At 40.2% G+C, this 25,688-nt stretch overlaps 1 protein-coding gene across 1 annotated transcript in view; it reads right to left on the bottom strand.

Annotated features, from left to right (window-relative positions):
- Positions 1-25,419, bottom strand: part of MMP20 (matrix metallopeptidase 20) — a 50,476-nt gene extending 25,057 nt beyond the window's left edge. The window contains exons 1-6 of the mRNA XM_007448555.1: positions 25,294-25,419; positions 18,468-18,715; positions 14,712-14,860; positions 12,477-12,602; positions 11,521-11,682; positions 9,115-9,256 (exon numbers count right to left, since the gene is read on the bottom strand). Coding sequence (XP_007448617.1) covers positions 9,115-9,256; positions 11,521-11,682; positions 12,477-12,602; positions 14,712-14,860; positions 18,468-18,715; positions 25,294-25,419 — 953 coding nt within the window. The remainder of the gene's footprint in view (positions 1-9,114; positions 9,257-11,520; positions 11,683-12,476; positions 12,603-14,711; positions 14,861-18,467; positions 18,716-25,293) is intronic.
- Positions 25,420-25,688: the final 269 nt, after the last annotated feature.

Consider the following 25,688-nt stretch of genomic DNA (forward strand, 5'->3'; position numbering starts at 1 on the left):
TGCACAGCAAAGAAAACCATAAACAAAATGAAAAGACAACCTATGGAATGGGAGAAAATATTTGCAAGTGATGTGACCGACAAGTATTTCAATATTAAAAAAACAACCCAATCAAAAAATGGGCAGAAGATCTAAATAGACATTTCTCCAAAGAAGACATATAGATGGCCAAAAGACACATGAAAAGATGCTCAACTTTGCTAATAATTAGAGAAATGTAAATCAAAACTACAATGTGGTATCACCTCACACTGGTCAGAATGGCCACCATCGAAAAGTATACAAATAATAAATGCTGGAGAAGGTTTTGAGAAAAGGAACCCTCCTACTCTGCTGGTGGGAATATAAACTGGTACAGCCACTATGGAGAATAGTATGGAGGTTCTTTAAAATACTAAAAATAGAGCTATGTGTGATACTGCAATCCCACTCCTGGGCATATATCTGGAGAAATCCATGATTTGAAGTGATACATGCACCCAGTGTTCATTGCAGCACTATTTTCAATAGCCAAGACACTGAAGCAGTGTAAATGTCCATGGACAGATGAATGGATAAAGAAGATGTTGTATATATATACAATGGAATATTACCCAGCCATAAAAAAAGAATGAAATAATGCCATTTGCTGCTACATGGATGAACCCAGAGATTATCACACTAAGTGAAGTAAGCCAGATGGATAAAGACAAATATCATATGATATCATTTATATGTGGAATCTAAAAAAATGATACAAATGAACTTATATACAAAATAGAAATAGACCCACAGACACAGAAAACAAACTTATGGTTATCAAAGGGGAAAGTGAGGAGGGATAAATTAAGAGTTTTAGATTAACATGTACACACTGCTATATATAAAACAGATAACCAACATGGACCTACTGTATAGCACAGGGAGCTATACTCAAATTTTTGTAATAACCTATAAGGGAAAAGAATCTGAAAAAGAATAGTTACACATGTGTGTATAACTGCATCACTTTGCTGTACACCTGAAACTAACACAACATTGTAAATCAACTATAATCAATTAAACAAAAACAGCTGCAGGATGTATTGGAACTGGTAATGAAAATCAATAGATCATATCAACAGTCTGTAACCTGCTCTTTGATAAGGAGGGCAAAACAATGGAGTTTATAGATATTATAGAACTGCTGATAAATATTTAACTGCACTGTTTGTGTAACCAGAAGCCACTGCTGTGCCTGGCAGATAGTCAGGGCTCAATAAATATGTTGGCTAGATAAATGGGTGTCAGAGGGTTGTGTGGAACTCATCTAATCATCAGTTTTCATATTCTCTGAAATTTTCATTCTCTTTTACTAAAGAACAGCAATTAAATCATCAAGTTTGAGATTAAGTCACTGGTAACATTCTTGAACCTCTTTGCCAGTCCTGTGAGCTCCTTGGAGCAAGGTCATGTATTATTCATCTGTGTATTCTCAGGCTTAGCAAGTGCCTGGCACATCTGGGACTTGATTCATATTTGTTGAACTTTTCTTTTTTTGTTTTACCCCACTGTCTTCACTCCCCATCTGCCTAAACCAATCCCCTCAATCTTTCATTTTCAGGAGAGACATTCACCTCTTCTTTGCTGACAGTCAAGGTAATCCAGCAGGAGCTGATGGGTGCTTTCATTTTCTACTGTCTTCACCCCTTACTCTCCTTGACTCTTCTTCTCTGTCACCCTGTTCCCTAGTTTCAGGGGAATAGGTGTCTTTCTTCTTTTTGTCATTTTGATGCTCTCAGTTGAACTGATGCTTCTCTCCCCTTAGACTGGACACTGTGGTGCAGTGAAAGAAGAAAGGGGTGCTGGAGACCTTGTTTTATTATTGGATGTGTGACCTTGTATGGATCACTTAATTTTTCTGGGAGTTAGTTTCTTTCTGTCAAGTAAGAATGATAATAATAATAAACCTGTGCTAATATTTCAAAGGATCAATTGAGACAATGCATATTAAAGCATTTTATAAACTCTGGACTACTCTTACAATTATTTGTAAATACTTTAAAGAGACATGTTTTTACTCTACAAATTTATTAATTATGTAAAACTTAGAGTTTATCAGTAGAGCTAAGTTTCCTTCTAAATTTGTCTCGCTGATATAAAATTTTGTCCTTGGAAAATTTGAAGTACAGACAGTCACATCATTGGCCAAGAAGCCATTCATTTGAGGGTAGCTCACTAACCAGGGCTTTTTATATCAGGATGTTTCAGAGGCCAAAAATCAGACATGCATCATCCATCTCACTGAACCCAAGAGAAACAGAGCTTATAAAATTAAAAACCCACATGTAGACAGTGGTTAAAATAGCCACAGCTGTGCACAGTGTCCTTAAATTAAGTGTTTATATCCATCTGAGGAGCCTACAGAGATCCATATTTATAATCCGTAACCTGTGAAGATGTAAAGAACCTCGTCCTTAGTCAGAAGGAGGGTGTTCAGAAGAAATGGCAATGAATCAGCAATCTTAGTACACCTTCTGCCTCTTTGTCTGAATTTGTAGTACATAACAGAGAATCAGTCTAAGTAAATACAATGCCTGTGTTGACTTTCAGTGATGCAACCTTACAGCCAGAAAAGAAAGATCTCCAGGGAGACTGAAGGAGGAAGTCTTCCTCTTTAGTTGTGCAGGCTTTCCTCAAGCCCACAGAACCCTGGGAAATGCTAGGTTCCAAAGGTGCCATCTAATAGCAGAGGTTACTGATTTTATTGTCCTTCCTTCCCAAAGTGCTTTGCATTTCTTTTTCTTCATTGGCTCCTTTTCATGTCTTCAAATGCGCCCAGGTATTTCTCATCTTGAAAAAAATCCTCATTTGACCCTGCTACCTCTTCCAGCTATTATCTTAACTCTTTGTTAAGAGTTAACAAATTACAAGTTAACAATTAACAAGATTCTCAAATGAATGACCTACATCTACCATTACCCTTTGCTCCACACCATTTGCCTTTTCACTCTTCGGCATCTGGGTTCATTCCTTACTACGCCGCTAAAACTACATCCTTTCATCATCCTGGCCAGTCAGTCCTGTTCTTCAGTCCTCAGTCTGGTGACCTCAGCAGCATTGTCCACTATTGATCACTTATAGAAAAGATAATTCTCTTTTCCCTGGTTTATATGGGGCTCCATTATAGGGATTCTGCCTCTGAAGTCAAGTAGACCTAGGTTAAAAATTCTAGTTGGGAAAAAGAACAGTGTGGATTAAATGAGCAGATGTCTATAAAATGCTTAGCAGAACACACAGCACATTGTAAATGATCATAAAATGTCAGCTATTGTTATTATAATTAAGAGTTTACTTTCAAATCTTTCATTGCCTCCTCCATGTGGGAGATTCTATAATCTATGAAGCCTCTGACTGTGATCTCTCCCCTGAGCACTGGCTTATTTCTATAAAACCCCACTAGAATTGTCATCACCTTAAATTCGACACATCTAAAATTGAGTTTTTCTTCATTTGCCCCATAAGTCTTTTGGATTTTCCTATCTATGTGGGCCATGCTGCTTCCTTTTCCATCGTTCTCACCAAATCAGTGTCCAAGTCCTGCTGGTGACTCCTTCAAGATGCCCCTTACATTCACCCTTCTCTTCAATCCCTACTTACATGACCCTTAACCAAATGTTTCTTTCCATTCGAATCCAGTATACATAACGTCTTTCAAATGTGACAATTAGTGATTGACAGATGTTTTTAAATAAAGAATCCTATTTTGAGAATAAAACAAAATGTGGAGAAGCCTAGCAAACATTTTTGGGAAACCTGGATAGTCTAGAACCTCCTCCTTCTTTACCCTGCAGGTTGGGTAAAGGTTGTGGCTCTTTACCCAACCCGCAGGCCAAGGGCCCAGGAGCACAGGAGCCGCCCCAAAGTGCTTTTCCTACTCACTCCAAATGCATTCCAGTCAAAAAGCATTCATTCATTCAAGTCAAAATTCAGTGTTCTCTTCGTAGTTCCATTGCACAGTCAGAGGTTATCTATGTGAGTGATAGGATAGACTCAGCATCATGAGTCAGCAGACCCGGGTTGCAGTGGAGGGTCTGCTGGACTGAGAGACCTGGGCCTAGCTTTCTTATCTCCAAAATGAAGGATTAGGACATGATCAACCTTTATGCTTATTCCATATGTAAAATGCTATTATTCTTCTAAGGTCTATAGCTGATTGTGATATTCTTGATTTTATCGTTAAATTATATCATATAAAATCCAGAATAATCAGAGAGATGCAAATATCATTTGGGTATGACTGGAGTTCCAGTCACCTCGAGGAAATCTGGGATAACTTTAATATTTTGTCATCTATTATAAAGAGAAATCTATATGAATTAAATATATACATATATTTATAAATATATGAAGGTCATATATACTTATGACTTTCAACTTATTATAGCTGAAGTTTATTTCTCTTCAAACAGAACGTTTGAATGTACCAATGTACCTTTATACACTGCAACAATCTCACGGTGACTTTAAAAGGCACTGCATTCCATCTTGCTTTGGAAACAAACTGTGTGGCTATTACATCCACAGCCTGAAATGTCTCATCAACAGGTTATTGCTGGTGATGGGGAATTCCAGACTGGCAGGTGGGAGAGAACAGACTGGGAACTCTTTCATCATGGCCCCCAGGTTGCCATGATGGCTGTGGCTTGAAAGAACTCTTTGTTCTTTGTCCAGGCTTAGCAAGCACTTGGGGACTTTTGGTGACAGCTGGTAGGAGATCAGAGCCATGGGATTCTAGCTCTGGACAGCACCTTAGGAGGTGGTTAGGCAGGGAGGTTAGGAGCATGGGCTCTAGCAGAGGACAGTGTGGGTGTGGGCCCCAGGAATAATAATCCATACCTCACAGGGGTGTTGTAAGGAGTTGATAACAAAGAGCTTAGCATAGTAAGTGCTGGACACACTGAAGTCGCTATGAATATCAGACAACACCTCATTTTAAAGAGGAGAAATAGAGGTTCAAAGTCCCAAGTTGGGTCAGTGGCAATTCCAGTGTTGAAAGGGTACCACTGCTGGTTCCTTCTAGCTCCTTCTAGACCTTTGGTATTACCTGCCCTACCACAATAGCTCATCAGATCAGAAATGGGAGATGACAAGGTGATGGCTGAGCAGATACAAGTTTGCTTTCTTTAATCCCTTCCCTAACCACTCCTTTCTAAATGTCCCTTATATCTATGCCTCCCTTTCTATTCTGTTACCACCCTCAGTATTTACAGTCAAGATTTTGTCAAAGGATGTATTATCTTCAGTTAGTCATGGCAAGTTTTGAATGCTCACAGTTTGATAAACAGAAGGTTAAAAAAATTTTCTTTTGCTTTTTTAAGAAAACAATTATAATTGCATGAAAGGGCATAATATCTTTGACTGCATTGTCTCCTTTGCCTCTATCACAAACATTGATATTACCAAAAGAGTAAGCTGTGTGCTGCACTGGGGAACAAGTGCTACATGCACTTGTATGGGCAGCAGAGTCTGACAAGGTTATCCCTCAGATGAAGCTGATGTCACCTTGCACAGTGTCCAGGCTTCCTGCTTTGCGCCTTGCCTATCACTCCTGGGTCAACGTTTACCGATTCCCCTTTGGTTTACTTTTTGGTTATAAACAATAAAAATAAAGTAAATAATCATTAAGCCTTAATAAAAAAGATAATAATTAAAAATACTTCAGGTTGTTTCTAATCCTTAATCTGTTGTGCATGTTTTTTGATTTCCACTCCTAAATATAGTAAGTGCCTTTTATTGAGTGCTTACTGCGTGTCTGGCACATTACTTGTCCAGAGTGACCTGATCAGTAAGAAGCATGGCCAGATTTAAACCAACTTAGCCTAAGTTTAAAACCTGAGTTCCTGGGCTTTCCTCTCATTTGCCTATGAAAATCAGATGCCCATTCATTATTGAAGCTGTTCCTAATTTTTAAAAATCAGAAACAATCCAGATGCTCATTAATTTGGGATTGGTTAAATAAGTTAGGACAGATCTATATATTAGGATAATATATACATACATAAAATAAAGATGAAAATTAAAATTCATTGACATGGAAACGTGAGAGATTATTGAGTTAAAAAATGTACAAATCAGCACATCCAGCACATTAAAAAATCCCACTTTTGTGGACATCCCTGTCTCCCTCCCATATTTACAATAAATCTCTACCCAGAGAAAAAGTCTGGATGGACATCCAATAACATGTTTAACAATGTGATTACTCTGTGTTACGAGCTGAATGTTTGTGTCTCTCCGTAATTCATCCCCATCCCCAATGTGATGGTGTGATGGTATTTGGATGGGACCAGTGGGAGGTAATTAGGGTTTGATGAGGTCGTGAGGGTGGGGCTGATGGGATTAGTGCTCTTATAAAATGAGACACCAGAGCGTTTTCTCTCCGTCTAAATGTGCACATGAGCACAGCGAGATGGCAGCGCTTTTTGAATGTCCCTCTCCCTCATCTAACCCTGAAGTGTACAAAAGCAAGGGGACTATTGATCCATCTTTATAGCTCCAGTCACTACAACAGTTTTTAACACTCTGTATGAGCTTAACGACCACTTTTCCAATCAAGAAAAAAGAATAAAAAATAATGTCACACATGCATATGGCTGAGCCACCTCTGCCTGTTCTCATGTGGTTGAATTCAGTCCCCAGTAAGGGGAGGATTGGAGGTGAGAGTTGGGATGTTTCTCTTGCTGTAATTATGCTCCCTGTGCTCCCTGAGAAGCCACAGAACGAGGAAACAAGGAACAATTTAATTTAAACTCATGAGATTTCCAACAGATCTTCGCGCTTAACCTTGGTCATTATCTGCTTCTACTAATGGGGCTTCCAGCGTGGCCTCGCCCACGATTTCCCTCAGCCACAGGAAGCCCAGCAACAGCCTCAGCATCATTCAAACACAAGAGTTGAAACAGGTGTCTTTTAACTAACTTGCTTTTACCATTGATAGAAAATAATAAAACTATTCAAAACACTGACACTCTGTCTGGGTGCTATCACCACACTAACGATTCACAGCAAAATGACATTAAGCAGACTGTTGTCTTCTCTACTTTAAGCCAGTTAGGCCTAATAGTTACCATTGGTATTACCCAACCATACTTAGCATCCTTCACATCTGCACACGTGTATTTTTAAATTCCATGTTATTTATATGCTCTGGGTCTATTATTCATAACTTAATGAACGAGACACCTGAAAAATAGGCAGCTTATTTAGAGCTTTACCCTTTACTTCAACCTCACTTATTGTCAGAAGCCTAGAGCTCATAGGTAGGCCTTCCCTTACAGGCTTTTACTCCAAAGCCTTAATAATTAAACTGCTAACACACTGTAAACCAATGCCTGAGCCCTATTATTTACTCTCGTTGCTACTTCCCTAGTAGTTGCCTATAGCGTTCAAATTATTTTTTTCACCTGTCTAGCACAACCTCATTTTTCAGCACTAATTCTAATGAATGAAAATAATCCTCTCCTAATCGATTCTATTAAACAGCTTTCAATCAGAAGCATTTTCACTAGAGTTTTTACTTCCAACAAGATTACCCCAAAAACTATGCGCTACAGCCTAAAATGAGCAGCTCTCCCTGTAGCTGTTTCAGGTTTTATTCTAGCACTTGAACTTAACTTTGTAACACAAAACCTAAAATTTAATTCTCCTTTGCACCTGTATAAATTTTCCAACCTCTTCAGGGTTTTTCCGATTATTACTCACTGTCTGTCACCATTCATCAACATTTCAGCAAGCCAAAAAGCTAGCATCATTAATATTACATTTAATTTTGCTAGAAAACTTTATTCCAGAAACTTCTTCTTATCTTCAGATAAAAACTTCCACATTGGGACTTCGCTGGTGGTGCAGTGGTTAAGACTCTGTGCTCCCAATGCAGGGGGTCTGGATTTGATTCCTGGTCAGGGAATTAGATCCTATATGCAGGCCACAGCTAAGAGTTTGCATGCCACAACTAAGGAGCTGGCAAGCTGCAACTAAGGAGCCCACATGCCATAACTGAAACCTGGCACAACCAAAGAAATAAATATTTAAAAAAAAATTTCCACATCAATTTCAAACCAAAAACGTTCAATTTTCCTCTTTTTCCTTATTACACTAATGTTAAACTTACTTATTTTACTTTTGATGAATAATCTCCATAACAATAAAAATAGTAAAAAATAAAGATCAACCACCTACCACCACTAATCATAGCTGTATCTGATACTATAGCTACTCCTATAGCTCCTATAGTATCTTCACTAAAAACCTAGGATCTCTAGTATCATAAATTACTCAATCTCCTATGCTATTAAGTACCAATGCTATCTCATCATTCTTTACAACTCACAGAATTACTGAAACTTCTATTAGTAAGCCCAAAAGAAACATTCCTAAAACAACAGTAATAGAAACTCAAACCTCAGGGTATTCTTGAGTAACTAAAGCTGTAGTATAACAAAAGCCCACCAATATTCCCTCCTTCTCTGTGCTTTCTGACAGCTGATAGTTGAAAAGTCAGGAGGCCTTGAGAAAGAAAGGTTTAGGAAGAATACTAACTTTAGAACCATCCACCCATCTATCTATCCACCTGACTATCCATCCATCCATCCATGAATCCATCCATTCTTGCAACAACCTCTCTGTCCATCTTTCCATCTATCCAACCCCCATTAACAAATATTTATTGAGAATATACTATGTGCTCTCGCTAGGGATACAGTGGTGAACAAAACAGACATCAGATAAATCTGGGCTGGTGTCATAACTCAGCCACTTAATACAACTGTGTTACTTTGTGAAGTTACATGTTCTCCTGAGCTTCTGTCTTCATCTGTAAATTTGGGATTCTAACTCTGCTTCACAGTGAAAAAGGTCAGAAGAAACACTGTACTCATACCAAAAACAGTACAGTGGCAAGAGCATAGTAGGTGCTCTTTGGGTTTTGGCAGTTCCGTATCTCCCCAAAGACTCCTGCTTCCCATCCAGATGCCACACAGGACAGCACTTCTGCATGATCGCCACCCATGGCAGCAACAAGGTCCTCTAGAGTGATGTGTGTCTGGATACAGAGCTGAGGCCTGATAAGAGTTGGTGGCATGTCTTAATGCTTACCGGTCCCTGAAGAACAGGAGCTCCTTTCCCAGCATTGTCACAGCATCAAAGGCTGAGCTGGAGTCACAGAGGTCGGGGATAGAAGGATTATGAGGGGGGCTGTGGGGCACAGCGGGCTTCCCTGGGAATGTCTTCCGAGGTCCTAGGATTCAAAGCAACTTGGTCAAAATGGTACCAGGAATATAGAGTCTGTGCACTACTGCTCCAGGGACCCGCTTTCACTGTATATGACAAGGTAATAAAGAGCATGGCTGTCGATGACAGGCAGACCTGGGTTTGAATCCCAGCTTCATTAGTTGCTGATTTGTGTGAAACAGGTGAACCTCTCTAAGCCTCCGTTTCCTCATAGTAAAATGGGGCAATAATGGTACATACCTCAGAAGGTTTTTGTGAGAATTAAATAATGCCTAAAAAGCACTTAGTGGAGTGTTGGGCATATAATAAATGTTCCAAAAATGGTAACTATTATTTCATTACTATGCATAATTTCTTTGATAGCTATGGGTGTTTCAAATTAGGAATCTATTTTGAAAATTGCCTCTGATTTTTTTCTTTTTGATAATTAAATACTCTTGTTCTCAATAAGATTATAACTTTCTTGTGTGTTTTCTTATTATTTTAAACAACTTCTGGGTGTCCTTCTTTGTGCACAAGCCTTTTCTTAGGCACCCAGAAGAGACTGAGCAAATTCTTGGGGCACTGAAGTACCTTGGAAGTGTTTGCCATGTAAAGTTATCTTCTGGTGGACCCTCTTGGAATGTAGAACCCGCCCTTTGGGAGAGGTGCTGGTGAGTTTTCATCCCCCATTCTGTTCCTGAGGACTGTCTGCCAGCTACAGAAGAGTGAGCTGGGGCTGCCTCAGCCACTGCCCACTGCAGGTCTCTGTGCTTGATGGAGCCTTGTTGTGACCAGAGCTGAGCATCAGGGAAGGAGTGAGGCACAGGGAAGTGTCCACTAAGAGTGAGAGATGGGTGAGATCCGCGTGGAGAAGGGTCAGCAATGGGGTGAAGATCAGAGGTGGGGTGCAGCTTTGGGAAGATATCAGAAACTGGAAATTGGTCAGATCAGAAGTGTGCTGCCAGGCACTCTACCAAAGATCAGGGTGCTCAGGTGGTGAGGGGTGGCTGATGTGTGTGCTTCTTGGCAATATAAAACCATGTTTCTGCATTTTGTTCACCTGTGTAAAAATGGCCATGTCAAAATATATGCTGCAGCTCCTGGCCGAGTAAGAGTGGCCATCAGAATGGTGGTGACTCTCTAATGCACAAGGACCCATAAAGGGCAGGCATGGATTTGGAGTGGGTTCTTCTTGGTGGCCACAGGAAGTGTTTCACATTGGAGTCCTAGGGCCAAATGTGTTATACGGAGAGATTCACAGTATTTTTTCTTCCTGTCAATCAAGGGGGGAGCAGGACTACCATATACCCCTCTCTGAAGGGATACAGCTGGCCAAACACTTTTTGGGATGAAATTTGTCTTTTATGCCTCAGGTAAAATCTGACTGCAGATGTGTGTGCCCATTTCTAAGCAGTAGGTGGGCTGGCTGGCATGCAGGAAACATGGGTGAGCTGGGCTCTATAGACCCTTTTCTAGGCTGAGAGGAAGAGGAGGGACTCTTATAATTAAAGCCTGAATAACCAGGCTCTGAGGCTTAAGGAAAAGTCAGTTTCCTAGATTCTTCAGCTTTTATCCATCAAACACAAAAAAATGTCAAGGTCTAATGATGTTTCAAGATTTCATCTCATGGATTAACAGATTTTTCTTTCTGTTAAGCAAAATTGGATATAGAGTTCCTAGTAATCTTTTATTACCTTTGAAGGAATGTTAATACTTGAGATAATTTTGAATATTTTGGGATAGTTACTGTCTTTGAGCCTCAGCTTTCTCAACTATCGAATGAGGAAAATATTTCACACCCCACAGGCTGATCATGAGGATGGTATGGAGATGACTCATATGAACATGATTTACAAACTGCAGATTGCCTATATGACTGAATGGTACAGTTATTACCATCATCATTGCTATTTTTAGGAAGATAAGGTCACTTATCTGCAAATGGATAAGCACCATATATATGAACTATAAAAAGTATCCATCCTCTCCCAATGTCTGACTCCTGATCAACACTCAAAATACACACAAATGATTGTATTTTCTATGGCCATCAAGGGACCAATATGCTCTGGAGGAAAGATGTAAAATTTAATTGTACATCTTACAAAAGAAAGCAATACTCATATCTGATAAATAAGCTCTTGATAAGAGGGCATAGCTGGGGCTGTAGTTTCTAGCTTAATCTTCACTTATGTAAGTAACTCCTGACAAAGTATACTTTCTTTAAGTTGGAGACCAAATGCCTGTCACTTTCAGGGTTTGTGGTCAAAAAAAATGTAGTGATTGTACCATACAGTGCCTGGATCCCTTTCACATCATCCTTGGGAAGGTGGAATCCATAGGGATGCTGATACTTATAAGCTGGGTACATCAGTGCTGATGGGTCTGTGGAATGGGCCAGGCCCAGTGCATGGCCAAATTCATGAGCAGCAACGGTGAATAAATTGAAACCTAGACAATATGAGAGAGAAAAAGACAGCATCAGCACAAGGTTTTATTTTCAACATTTCCTGTCTTCACAGGAGAATTTATGCCCAAATCACAGTTTATTCATTTCCTTTTCATAACTGGGTTATTCAAAGGCTGGTAGGTTGTCCTGACACTTAGCTTTGCTGACTTTAGTCCAGTTCTCCCCACCTTGGCTAGGAGGGGCTTGGGGGTGGGAGAAGATGGAAATGTAAATCAGTTCATTTTGTTCCTTGTCAATGGCTCAGTAGATTGATAAAGAAGGGCCTTAGAGCTAACAGTGGCAATAATACCTAGATTTAGGCCACAGATGCCTTACTTGTTCCCTGCCTACTCCCTTTTATCCACACAAGTTTCACACTGAAGATTTCCAGATGACATGCATGATGTTCTAGAACTTTTATACCCATCCCCATCGTACTTCTCAGGAAAGTACTGACTCCCCTCAGGTCATTTCTGAATATAGCCTATTTCCAAGTACAAGTAAGAATCAAAAAATCTTATGTAGTTGAAGAAAAATTGAGCTGTGTATTGAGTAGGGGATTGCTGCTTCTTGAGATTATACACTATGAACCAGAGATCAGAAAAGTCTACAGCACATTGGAGGGTGGATCTTTTTCCCTTATGGTATTCCCTTTTGGATTTTTGGCTTACTTGTTTTTCCTAGCCAGCCCCCCTAGTTAAAGGGTGGCTTGGGACGTTGAACCTCAAGGTTTCATGATGGAGGCCCAGAAGAAGGTATAATATTTTCCAGGTTATGGTGAATTGTGCATATATACCATTCATTCCCATAGTCCACTTCTCAGCATTGTCGAAATGTGTATCTCCTCCCAGGCCTTCTCCAGGTGCAAATGCATGGGCTAGAGTCCCCCGAGGCCCATCGAATGGATAGGAATCCCCATGATCTAAACAAGTGGGGAGAAACACCAACAGGATTTAGTCTTTCTAGCAATTTTTGAAGGGTACCTAATATCACAGTGAACAGAAAACTTTTTCAATAGCATTGACATTTCTCATACAAATAGGTTTACTATTCAATATCCATTTTTTTATAAGAAGAAGCTCACATGCCAATGAGTAACCTATCCATTAAAAAAATAAAAGGGATATTTTGTATTTTAAAGATAGTAAGCATTAAAAATAAAAAATGTTCTTTTGATATTGTATTTGTTGCAATGTCTATTAATTGGCACAAGGCATACTGTAGACTATGACCATGCCACAGATTACAAAAGGAGAAAGAGCAGATGGTCATTCAATCGCAACCTCGTCCACTTACTGGAATGGGAACATGCTGGCAGAGTGCTTTCAATGTATGATTCGGGGTTAGCGGGGGAGGGATAAATTAGGAGTTTGGGATTAAATATACACACTACTATATATAAAATATAACCAACAAGGACCTACTGTATAGCACAGGGAACTATACTCAATATTTTGTAATAACCTATAAGGGAAAAGAATCTGAAAAAGAATGTATATATATATATATATATATATATACACACACACACATATATATAACTGAATCACTTTGCTGTACACCTAAAACTAACACAACATTGTAAATCAACTATACTTCAATAAAAAATAAAATTAATAAGAAAAACAAAAAAACAAACAAAAATATGATTTGACTAGGACAATTATATAATTTAAGGAAGTGTTAAAAAAAGAAAAAGAAAAGGAAAATTTCTCTGTAATTTTGATATACTTTCATACATAAAACTCATGAAAGCAATAAAGGTGTTTATAAAATTACAACTTTCAAAGCTTAATATGCTTTTGTATTATTATCTACATTTAATTAAAAGTTCATTACAAATATAATAGAAAAGGAGGAAGAATAAAACGAGAGATATTATAGAAACTACATTTCACAGTTTTTCAGGATTTTCGTGAGGATACCTTGTTTTATTAAAAACCAACCAAACAAATTCTGGTGTGCCATTTCCCAGGTTTCAGTGCAATGTTGTTTAATCAGATTACATGCCCTGAAGGCCTGGTTAAATGGCAGCACAGTCCCTAGTTAACTCTGTTTTAGGGAACAGAGCACAAGCTTGGAAGATCAAGAGACAGCCAGATGTTAACTCCATCACCTCCAGAGCTGCCCTGAGCCCACTGCCCTGCTAGTTCACTGGGGGGTGGCCTTGGTCCTCTGGGAGAAGAGGATCTGCCATGGACCAGGCCACACCCAGGGCCACCTCTCAAGGGGTCACACTCAGGACTTACTTGATCTTCTCTCTCCCAGCTTCTAAGCATGTATTTCCCTAGTGACATCAGATTAAAATTAAGATAAGGACTTGAAATAGGACACTTAGAAATGTTATCTGTGAAGGGGAAGAGGCAGTGATACTCACCTTGACTCTGAGGAAACTGAGAGGGGAAAGGAATTACATGGCCTTTCCATCATCTACTACTAGACATGCTTCTCTGAAAAGGGCTCCACTCCTCGCTGCGGGGAGTTGGCGGATGGAGAAGAAGTGGGCAGGTTGGAGGCAGGCCTGGCATCTCCAAAAGATGGTATGCAAGTGTGGACAAGACGGCAATGCCAGTCACTCTCCTAAACATTGCTGCACGGGAAAGCTCTCAGGGCTCCTGTGAAATTAATCCTCAGTGAGGATTCGAGGTGGGACATCCTTGGCTAATATGGGAGGGGGTATATGGAGATGAGCATCATCATGGGAATAGAATGAGGTCAGCTGACCTTCTAGCCAATGGGAAAGTTAAATCTGACAGCATTTGTCCCTGATGGGGCTATACCACTATGAAAGCTGATTATGCTGAGTCCATTCTACAGCTCAGTCTACTGATGACAAGAAATGCTGAGAACTCCTCTGGTTTTATATTCTGGCCAGACGAAGATTGTGACTTTGCCATGACCTTGTCCTCTGCCCTTCGCAACTGTGTGAAGGAGGATTGTGCTGATCACATGGATTAAATACTGTAGAAGGAAAAGTGTTGAAACATTTCTCCTCTGATTAGTAAACAAAATCTAAGAAGCACCACAGTACCTCCAGTTTCAAAAGATATCATAATATCTGCTTCTCCTGAGTTTATTCTGACAAAGCTCAGAGGGATGGCGCTACTCCAGGCCTGCAGGGCCATCTCCACTGCTTTGTCCACTTCTGCAGAAGTCATGGAAGGTGTGTATTTGGATATTCTGTGAAAACAGAAGGAACATGTTTTGCTTTCAGTAAGTGCTCCTAAGTGAAGAAAGCAAGAATTACATCAAGGTTGTATTAAAAATAAAAATATTGAACATAAATCTACAATTTAGATTTTTTTCTTCCAAAATAATCATTCTTATTTTGCTTTCATATTTGTTAAATTACTGAAACATGTTAAACAGTAAGAAAAACGAAGGGGAGAAATGAAAGAGTTGAGATAATCTGGTGCTGAAACAGTTTGGCTTTCATTGTTATTATATGTCACTAACTTTAAAGAATAATACCTTGTGTAACTTTACGAGTAGCCGGAAGTCCATTTTCCCTAAAGTGGTTTTAATTGAGAAGGGATCTCTTTCCCCAAAAGGTACTGAAAATTTTCAATTGTAAAAAATAAAAACACAGAGTTTTGAGGGTTTTCAAATTCTTGTTCAAAGACCATCAGGATTTCCCCAGGGCCATGGGGGAATGTTTTTTCTTAAAATAATATGTATCTTAAAGGGGAAGTGCTAGCTCCTTACAAGGATGCTCACTTGAACTGAAAAAGGTTTGAATCTTTCATCAAGTCCTGGCCTGGCAATGACATCAGAAGGCAGAAAAGTACAGAGTATTTTGGACAGTTGTGGAGACAGTTGGTGTTTTTCTAGGACATGCCATGCTGGAGGCTAGGGGCTGGGGTTTCTTGGCAGCATGTAAAGGAAGGGCCGGAGAAAGGAACTGCCCCCCAGAACCTTGGGCTCAGATGGAATCATGGGTGCAGAGTTAGAAGTGAATTCTGTGACAGCCAATCTTGAGAGCAGACATCTAGCCAACTTTCTTTCTGCAGCTCCTAGTCCAGGCCCTTGCACATAGTAGGCACTTAGCAAACACCTGCTAAGTGGATGAACTAATGAATAAAAGCTAGTGTTTTTTAGGGCCTACTCAGTAGTTCACAAAGTTTAGGATTTGTGATAACTACTTAGGAAACTTGTTAAACACACATGTATGATCCAGAAATCTGCATTTAACAAGTATTCTAGGTTATTCTGATGCAGGTGGTACATTCTCAGCCAGAAACCAACAGTGGTTATCCTGGGGGCCCAAAAGGAAGGGACCATGTCCCACAGAGAGTATGGGAAATAGCTAAACCTCAGTAATGGAGAGGGAAGGATCAAGGAGATCTCTAACTCCAGGGACTGGGGCCAAGAGGAGGGAGGTAGAGTGTCCGGGGGGAAACAAGAAGGACCCTTGAAGGGACCATTTAGTGTTTTCAGAATATGCCACACCCACTGCATAATGTGAATCTGTGATTTATCATGGCTCTGTTTAGTTGGTATCTCGAAATTCGCTCACATTATAGACAAGCTATCCATTCCCACAGAGCTGCCTGTGTGTTGGGCTGGAGAAGACAGGGATGGAGAAGGGACAACACCAGAAAGGAAGAGCACGTGGACAGAGGTCCTGACCCAGGGTCTGGAGACTGACACAGCAGCAGTGTTGACAGCTAATTTTCTGTGAATACACACTACGTGCTGGACCTTGTTCTAGGCACTTTTAAATGTGGTACGCACTCTAACCCTCACAGCAACCTTCAGAGATAATAGTAACACTCTACGTTTTATGACTGGTCAGGACTTAAGCCCAGTTCTTTACGACTCCAAAGCCTATGCACATAAGCACTATGCTATATTTTGTCTTTTGCAGTCCTTTGGGCTATGTTAAAAGGAGTTATTCGGAGATCCAGTAGCTATATAGACAGAGTACTAAGATAGTCTCTAGTTCCTTTTTGGGTGGGGTGGGGGAGAAGGAGAGTCGTTTGGGAGCAACTGGATGGGCAGTGTGGAGGGTGCTTTTGGGACTGCCCAAAATGTTATCACAAGAATATTATACTTCTTTAAGTCCCAAATTAGCTTGATCTATCCCCTTGTCTTTGCTGTGCATAATCACTGACTAAAATTCTATGATTCAGTTTATTTTAAGAAATGACAGAAAAAACTTCGTGAGTTTATATAAAATATTTGTGTCTTACCCTTAATCATCTCATAATCTCTCGGGTGTTTAATTCCTTATAGTGTGTTTCTTCCCCAAATGCTTTGATTTTTGTGGAATTCTTATGCTGGAGCAGAGGCTAATAATTGTGTTCAGCACCACTTTAATGGACTCTTAGGCTCAAAGCAACTAACAAGGGGCCTAGAGGAATCATCTGATCTCTCTTTGGGTTTGAGCCCCCATTTGATCACAGGGAATCACTGGTGTGCTGCTACAGTTTAACAGCCAGTTCTATGACCAAAACTCCTCGTCTGTAGGGTTTGCTGATTTCCATAGTGTAAGTACCCTCACTATGGCTACTTTCAACAACCAACTTGCTATGAGTGAACGTAAAGTTGAGAGGAGATGAGTAGCAGCACATCATTTCCATTATACAGATAAGAGATGTAAATGACCTCGTGAATATAGACAATAGTAAAATGTAGTATAATTAGGAAGCACCATGGACGGTCCAATGGAGGAGGGTGGACCAACCTGGGAAGGAGGCCTGTACTGGCCCCACAAATGGATGCAGGCTGAGGGGCTGGAATTCTGGCCTGAGAACCCAGAGTTCAGTGAGGGTGTAGATTCTGGTTGGGTGAATGAGTCCTCTTGGATCATGCGGAATCCTTGTTCCACCTGGGACAGGAGGAAGCCAGAGGATGGCCAGGTGGGGGCCAGGCTCAACTGTGGAGGTGGAGGGGGGATAAGGTGGGAGATGGGAGAGCCTGGGGCTAGGGGCTGACCGGCTCCCACTTTGCCTACAAGTCAGGCTCAGATGTCACTGGCCAGTCCCTGGGTGACTTGGTAGCTCCCTCCATGTGCTGCCACAGTCCTCTGCTTAGACCTGTAGTTTCACACTTCTCACCCAGAGCTGCGACTGTTTGTACGCGTGTCTCCCCCAAAGGAGAGGAAAGGTGATCTACTCACCTTTACACCTCCAAAATTGAATGCCTATGGTAGACATTTAATAAATTGTCAATAAATTATTTTTGGAAATAATAAAAAATTAATTTATTAGTAGGTGAGTTTATTTACTTCTGATTTAGAAGATTGTTTTAAGAAAACTGGTTGGTACCATCAGGTTATTAATCCTAGACTAGTTTATTTTTCTTTAGAGAAAAATGTGTTGTCTCTAATCGGTAAAATTGTAATGCCTAAAACGGCCAGCCATTATGATACTCTTGAGATCATACTTTCTAGCGAATTCTCCACTGTCATTTTCTAAGGATTAGACCTAAAAAGTTCTTATGCTCTCTTATGATTGTGATGAGTCATGATTTTTTTTTTTTTTTTCGCGGTACGCGGGCCTCTCACAGTTGTGGTCTCTCCTGCCACGGAGCAACAGGCTCCGGATGAGCAGGCTCAGCGGCCACTGCCCACGGGTGCAGCCGCTCCGCGGCATGAGAGATCCTCCCGGACCGGGGCACGAACCCGCGTCCCCTGCATCGGCAGACGGACTCTCAACCACTGCGCAGCCAGGGAAGCCCGAGTCATGATTTTTATACAGATCAGAAGGAAGATATTTTTAAATGAAAAGAAAGAAGGAGAGAAAGGCTCTTTCTCTCTGAATTTGGAAAGACTCGATCTCATTACCTGTATGTCAAAATATTTTTTTTCCATTTGGGTTCACCTGGGAAGAGGCGATAGTTTGCCACATCAGGAACTCCACAGCGAGGCCTCTTGATCACATCCATGGTGGCCCGGTCTAACTTCCCGGTGACTCGGAGGCCGAAGAAAGCCTGCAGCTCCTTAATGTTTTTAACCATGGAATTGCCTCCTCTTGCAATCATCTCACCAATCCGGTGCCCTCCTTTCTTTGTGTAATATTTGTCAAGGTATGCCTGAAATGGAGAGGCAGGCTGACGTCCATAGCACAATCTCTGGGCAACACTTATGCTCAGGTAAGACAGGGACGGTATTCTTGATATGCTAAAGCTAGTGTGCAGAGCATATTCCCACTTTTGAAAAAATTAGATATATTTGCGTAGATGAAGCTTAGACAGATATATGCCAAGTTACTAACAACAATTATCTTTGGGCTGTGGGATTTTAGATTTTTTTTATGTGCGTGCCTTTTATACTTTTTCTACAATGAATAGTTATTTGAAGAGAAAAACATAATGGAAGGAGAATAATGTGAACATTTCCCCCATGGACCATTTATTTGTCATTGAGGTCTTTACCAATTTGCAAAACAAAGACTCTCCTATTTTTCTAGTAAGCAGTTATTAGTGTCGTATTTTCATATACATTATGCAAGATCAATATGTTCTTAACTCTCTGCGGCTTTATATTGCAACCTCTCATCTTATACAAAGGCAGCAGGTCAATCTGTTTCCCATCTGAGACTTTTAATTAATTCAGGTGTGTTCAATACATGGGGTGCAAATTGTTTCCAAGGGGCATGTTTCCTAGGACTGCCTCTTTGCCCCTTGAAGCAAATGAAATTAGCCATAAATTATAAGGCTTTTACTTGCTCTTAAAGGCTTAAAGCCCTAATGTACCACTCAAAACACTCTATGACTTCTTGGGTGAAGAGAGTGAGACAGGGTTGTGAAAATGCAGGGTCAGAGCCTGCTGTTGGCCCAGGAATTTCACCCACACAACTTATTTCAGGAAAACAAAAAGCAGCTAAATCTTTATATCTATATTTTATTAAATATAAAATTTTATATTTGTATATTATTATAAGGTACTTATTTGTTGTATATAAATAATATTATTTATATATTTTTGAAAAATATTTAATGGCATGGAGTAATGAAGTCAATATAATGGCAATATACTGAGAAAGGTAGAAGTAAAATATTTATACATAATTTCATAAATAAAATTGTATAATATAAATAGATTATATTCATGTTTATTATATCTGTATATTAATATAATAATATTAACATCTATATTAACACTTAAAATTAAGACATTAATCAAGACATTGATAATTGACATATATATAATTTATAATGAATATAAGTAACATAAATAATGGAAGGAAATAAGTCTGAATATTAATCTTGTTTATCTCTGGGTTTTAAAATTATGGGTGACAATTTATTCTTTATCCTTTCCTATATCCCAAAGTTTTCTTCTATGAACATGAACTGTAATTGTTAAGGAAAAAGAGAAAAGGAGTAAGACTCGCTCACTTGTTTGGACAAGGTGTTCTGTGTCCTTACTGTGGGGTCAACCATTCCTTACTCCTTGCCCTGCTTATGAGAGGAGCTCACTTCCCTGGTGGTCATTCTTTGTAAAAATCTTACTGAGATGAGAACCCAAGAGGAGGAAAAGGGCGATGGAGCCCTGAAACAAAGCCCTGCTCTTTGTTTCAGGGCAGGGGCCCTGAAACAAAGGTGTAACTATTTGCTTTCATTTCCATGTCTGGTTAGGCCATCTTAAATCAACATTTTATGTTCCTGATCTTTTTGGCAGGATGACTTTGATTCTCTGAGCCATTCTATTTGCTCAAGCTGATGCTGTGATAACACGATGCTCATGGTAAGTCTGAATTATGCTCTTCAGAGGTGAGCTCTGTGCGGAAGGCCAGATGCTCCATATTTTCTGAGGCCGTTTTGATTTCAAATATTTTATTCCCTTGTTAGGTTATGTGTTACACTTACACTCTAAATTCTAATTTTGGTTTTATGAAATATGGTCATATAAGAAGATGCTTCTGATATATTAAGTGAAAAGAGGTTTACAACTATTATTATAGTACAAGCCACCTTTGTAAACAGAAGTCTGTGCATATTAATACACACAGATATATAGTCATAAACTAGGACTAGGATGAGGAAGTGGGTGGGGGGTTGCCAAATAATCAGTGATCAAGAAAAATAATGTTTAAAGCAATATTTTTGGAAAAAATAAAAATTAATGCATAAAATCTATGATGGACAAAATATCAAAATTTTAAATAAAGCTTGTGTCCAAGCTTGTGTCACTCCTTCATGTTAGTCCCAGCACTGAGTCATAGAAAGGGTTTTGAAAAATATAGACTAAGGGATTAACAGTGGTTATATTTTAGTGATGGAATTGAGAATAATTCATTTTTAGTTATATATGTTTTATATATTTTTTGCTGTGAACATATATAGTTTTTATAATAAAATATTTTTTCTTCAAAATATGCTTAAGATGCTAGACCTGCAACTCAAAAGGTTTAAGGCAAGTCATAGTAAATAGGATTAAAACTATCTTTAATGAAGTAAAGATAAAATAAAAAACTATTTCTACTTAAAGAGACCACAAGGATTGGTTACTGCAGTGACACAGGTGAGTTGCTCCCTACTGGGTGCTCCCACGGAATGTGGTTCTTAGACTAGTGAACACCTGCCACCTTGTACCACAGTCCACCAGCTTCTCATCACTCTCACCTCTGGGGTCTCAAGCTGGGGATCGTGATGCTGTCACAGATATGGCCCTGGCCTGACCCAGTTCTAGGTGCAGAGTAGATGTTCAGTTACATTTGAGCTATTTTTCTTTAGGTAAAATATAGAAAATATGCTTCTTTGAAGAATTATCAAGCTCTCTGAAGTACAGAGAGCCCAAATTATTCTGTACACTTTCTTGCCAAAGTTATTGATGAGGTTTTAGCCTACTTTTCAGAGTCAAAATGTTCGGTTAGGCACAAAGATGCCCACTTAGAACTGTGGTTGTGTTCTATTCTAACACTTGTGTGCTGTTGGCTCACCACCTAATTGTGGGCCTGGGTCAAAGATTTCAGGACTCACCAGAATTGTCCTACGTGCCTCCCCACCCTCCGTACTCCCCCATTGTTGAAACCACAGGAGTCTAGGGATGGCAATATGGTGGTCCCCTCTCCGTGTCTCTAACAATGTTTGACAGATAAGAATAGCAGAGGCCTTGAGGGCAGTCCCAGAAGCTAGTGGCCCAGGTCCCCCTCCCAACTCTTCTTTCAGTACAGTTTCCTAGTGTCCTTCCTGAGAGTGAAGAGCTTAAACCTCAGATTTAAGTGTGCTTCAGGACAAGGTGAAGTTCAAGATACGGTTCTTCAATATTTCTTTCTGTTTTGGCTAAGTCACAGGAATGGAACTGTGGGAACTTTTTGTTGTGTGACAAATCCTTGGTTCTAAAAATCTTGGGCAATTCCTTTTGGTGTCAGATTTCTCATCTATAACATGGGGTTGGTGTCTATCCTACCCACACCAGTATGAGGATCCAATGAGATCCTTAGTGTGAAAATACTTTGAAATGTATCAAAAGACTTTAAAATGTATATACCTTTTTACTCATTAATTACACTTCTGGAAATCTATCCTGAAAAAAATAATCCTTTAGATTAGGCTGATGTACAAAGATGTTCATAGAAACATTATTCATATGGAAATATTCCGTGTATCCAACAAAGGAAATGGCTAAATAAATTATAACTCACTTATATCTGAAATATTTGTAACTTTTTAACATGATCTTTATGAACATAGTATAAAATCAAAATTTTATTGTGTTATAATAATAAGAATGGTAGGAACCAAATTTTGAGTATAATGACAATTAAAAAATATCTTTATGCACAGAAAGTAAAATGGTAGTAAAAGTATCTGAATTTAACAGTTTGTATTTGGAAGGTTTTTTGTTTATTTTCTTTAATTATAAGCTCATAATAATGTGATTATAAAAGCTTATATTAGTTTAAGGACAATTTAACAGCTTGTATTAAATGTTGTATTTATATTATTATTTTTTAAAAAAACAAACAAGAAGTAGAATAAAACTCTGGATTATGAGACTAAGTATTTCATCATTTCCCAAGCCTTTATGATAATTAGCCAATCAGAATTTAAAAGATACAAGTGGGCATTAAATCAACTAAAAACCTGTTTATCGGGCTTCCCTGGTGGCGCAGTGCTTGAGAGTCCGCCTGCCGGTGCAGGGGACGCGGGTTCGTGCCCCGTTTCGGGAGGATCCCACATGCCGCGGAGCGGCTGGGCCCGTGAGCCATGGCCGCTGGGCCTGCGCGTCCGGAGCCTGTGCTCCGCAAATGGGAGAGGCCACAACAGTGAGAGGCCCGCATAACGCAAGGAAAAAAAAAAAAAAAAAAAAAACCTGTTTATCTTTTCAAGCATAGATTATCGTGTTCACGGGTTTAGGAAGAAGTGAACAGTATTTGGAAACGTTTCCTGCCTCGAGTTTCCAGGCACAGGAAACCATTTGTTATCTCTTAGTGAGTGATCTAGAAAGAAGAGAGTAGTGTAGAAGGGGCTTAACTTGACCTGGACCCCCAGGCCCCAGGTGTGTGCTGGCCTGGCCTGACTCTGGGACTCAGCCAGTATCTTCTTGCCATGCTAGCCCGATGCTCCAATCCAAGCTCCTTCAGCCCCTGGCTGCTGCACTCGCTCTTTTCTCTGCCTGAACTGCTCTGTCTCCAGATCTTCACACGCCTGTGAAGTTCAGGTTCACATAGCTCTTTATCTCAAATATCACTTCCTCAGAGAATCCTTCCTGGACTACTCAAGTGAAAATGCCCCCCAGGGTCCCAGTAACTCGCTATCATCCTAATTTATTTTTTAATATTACTTGGGGACTTATTGATTGACTTGTTTGTCTCCTCCCAGCATCTTCCCACTCCTCCATCATCCCCATGCCCGTGCCATAAGAACAGACACTTGACTTGTTTTGTTCACTGATGTTTGCCCAGTGCTTAGAACAGGTCCTGGCACATAGCATACAGTAAACTTTCAATAAATAATTGCTGAATGAATGAACTTAAGCTATTTTTATGAAATAAGTCTATTTTCATGTCATTTCATTTGTTGTATTGTAAGGCTGCCTAAGTTGTTAAATATTTCTATAAACTATAAGATGGGACAGTAATTCTTTCTAGGCACTGGGATCCACTTGAGAGGTTTGCCCAGATCATTCCAGCTTGCTGCCATGGCCTCAGCATGACCCTCCTTCTGGAGGTCCCAAAGCCTCTAGTTTCTGAATCAGGGTGGCATGAGGCTGGGTGATGGAAGATTACATTTGGGGAGAAGGGATTCAAAGCTTGGTGGTACCAGCAAAATACAATTTGAAATAGACCCCCAGTATTGTGAGATATGTTATTTGGAATTTAGTTCGTCTGAAAGTGGGCTCAAGTCAAAGGAAGTTCAATTCAACAGATCTGTTCTCGGCATCCACTGTGCTGTTTATATGCAGGGCTGATGTTCAAAATGTTTAACGACTGGTGTGGCAGGGGGACGGACCAATTAGAATGGAAGAGTGGTGTAAACAATCAGTAGGGACACGCCGATGTGTACCGGTGACAATCAGCTCTGCAATGTGTACACAGGTGTAGCCTGGCAGGTAAGAAAGCAACCCTGAGGCAGGGTTGGCAATCACAGACACGCTATATCATTTTGACAGACACTTGAAACAAAGGCCCTGGTGCAAAAACATCTCACACACCTTTCATGAATGTTGGAAATTCCTTCATTGAAGACTTGTTTCTTAAGGTTAAAATTTGCCACTTCCCTTTAAATGTTAAAAACAAAAAAACAAAACACTTGGAAGCAAATATACATTGAATCACTTTGAGTCACACTTAGTCTTTGAAGAAATTCTGATATGTATTATTTTATCAGATCCTCTCTGACAGGAGAGATTTTAAAGGAGGGGAAGATACAGAAATTGTAAGTAAATAAGGTACTTGGGGAATATGCTTTAGAGAGGAGAGACCCTCACATGAGAAGCAGGTAGCCACCAACAAAAACTTCGTTCACTTCAATTTTTTTTTTTTTGGCGGTACACGGGCCTCTCACTGTTATGGCCTCTCCCGTTGTGGAGCACAGGCTCCGGACGCGCAGGCTCAGCGGCCATGGCTCACGGCCCAGCCGCTCAGCGGCATGTGGGATTTTCCCGGACCCGGGGCACGAACCCGTGTTCCCTGCATCGGCAGGCGGACTCTCAACCACTGCGCCACCAGGGAAACCCGGTTCACTTCAAACTTTGATCAAGTTTGCCCTGAGTACAAGAGCCATTTTTCTAAAAAGTGAACACAAGAAATCTTTCTGTTGTGACTGTTAGGAATCGTAGCACTAAGTTTCCGACCCGCCGCTACTGTGCAAATCTTATACTTTTATTTTTATTTTTCTGCCCTTATTTTTCCTCCTACGTTGCTCCTCAAATACTTCGTCTTTTTTTGTAATGCATGTATTTTTGCAAGCCGCCTCAAATTCTGTGTGCAGCAAGATACCTGGATAGACATTCATTCATTTATTTATGCAATCATGCAACACAGGCACTCAGTGTGTACCAGACACCAGCCTTAGCTGTACAGGGGATCGTATCCATTAGACTTCAGTGGACTTAGAAGATGATTTCAAAGCCATAACAGATTTTCCTTATTTTCTCATTATCCCCTTTAGGTTTTCTGGGGCAGGAGGGGGAAGAGGGAATTGTGCAAAGATTCACAAACCTGTGCCAGGTGGTAGCTGTTCCTTGAGGTCCTGGGGGTGGCTGCAAATAGGGAGGGGGCTGCAGTGGAAAACTTCAGAGCCGTGACGAGGAGGACAGCAAGGCCAGATGCAGGGAGTACCTTCATCTCCTCCTGGTGGCTTGGTAATTATAGCAGCCTGGGGGATGGCAGACAGTGCACGTTTGCACTTCGACCTTGAGCTGCTTTTATAGAGTCAAACAGGTCTGGGCCCTCAGAGCAAGGATGATTCATGTCTCAGAAGGTAATTATACAGCTCCTTTCTCCCCTGATGATGGGGTAACACAGCAGTACACAGGAGTCAGGGAACCTTCACTCTTTGCAATTTACCAAGTGGCAAAACGAGAAAAACTGTCACTTTTAATGCAGTTTGTCAG

The sequence above is a fragment of the Lipotes vexillifer genome, unplaced genomic scaffold (genome assembly GCF_000442215.2).
Source record: "Lipotes vexillifer unplaced genomic scaffold, Lipotes_vexillifer_v1.1 scaffold593, whole genome shotgun sequence".
In the NCBI taxonomy this organism is placed as follows: domain Eukaryota; kingdom Metazoa; phylum Chordata; class Mammalia; order Artiodactyla; family Lipotidae; genus Lipotes; species Lipotes vexillifer.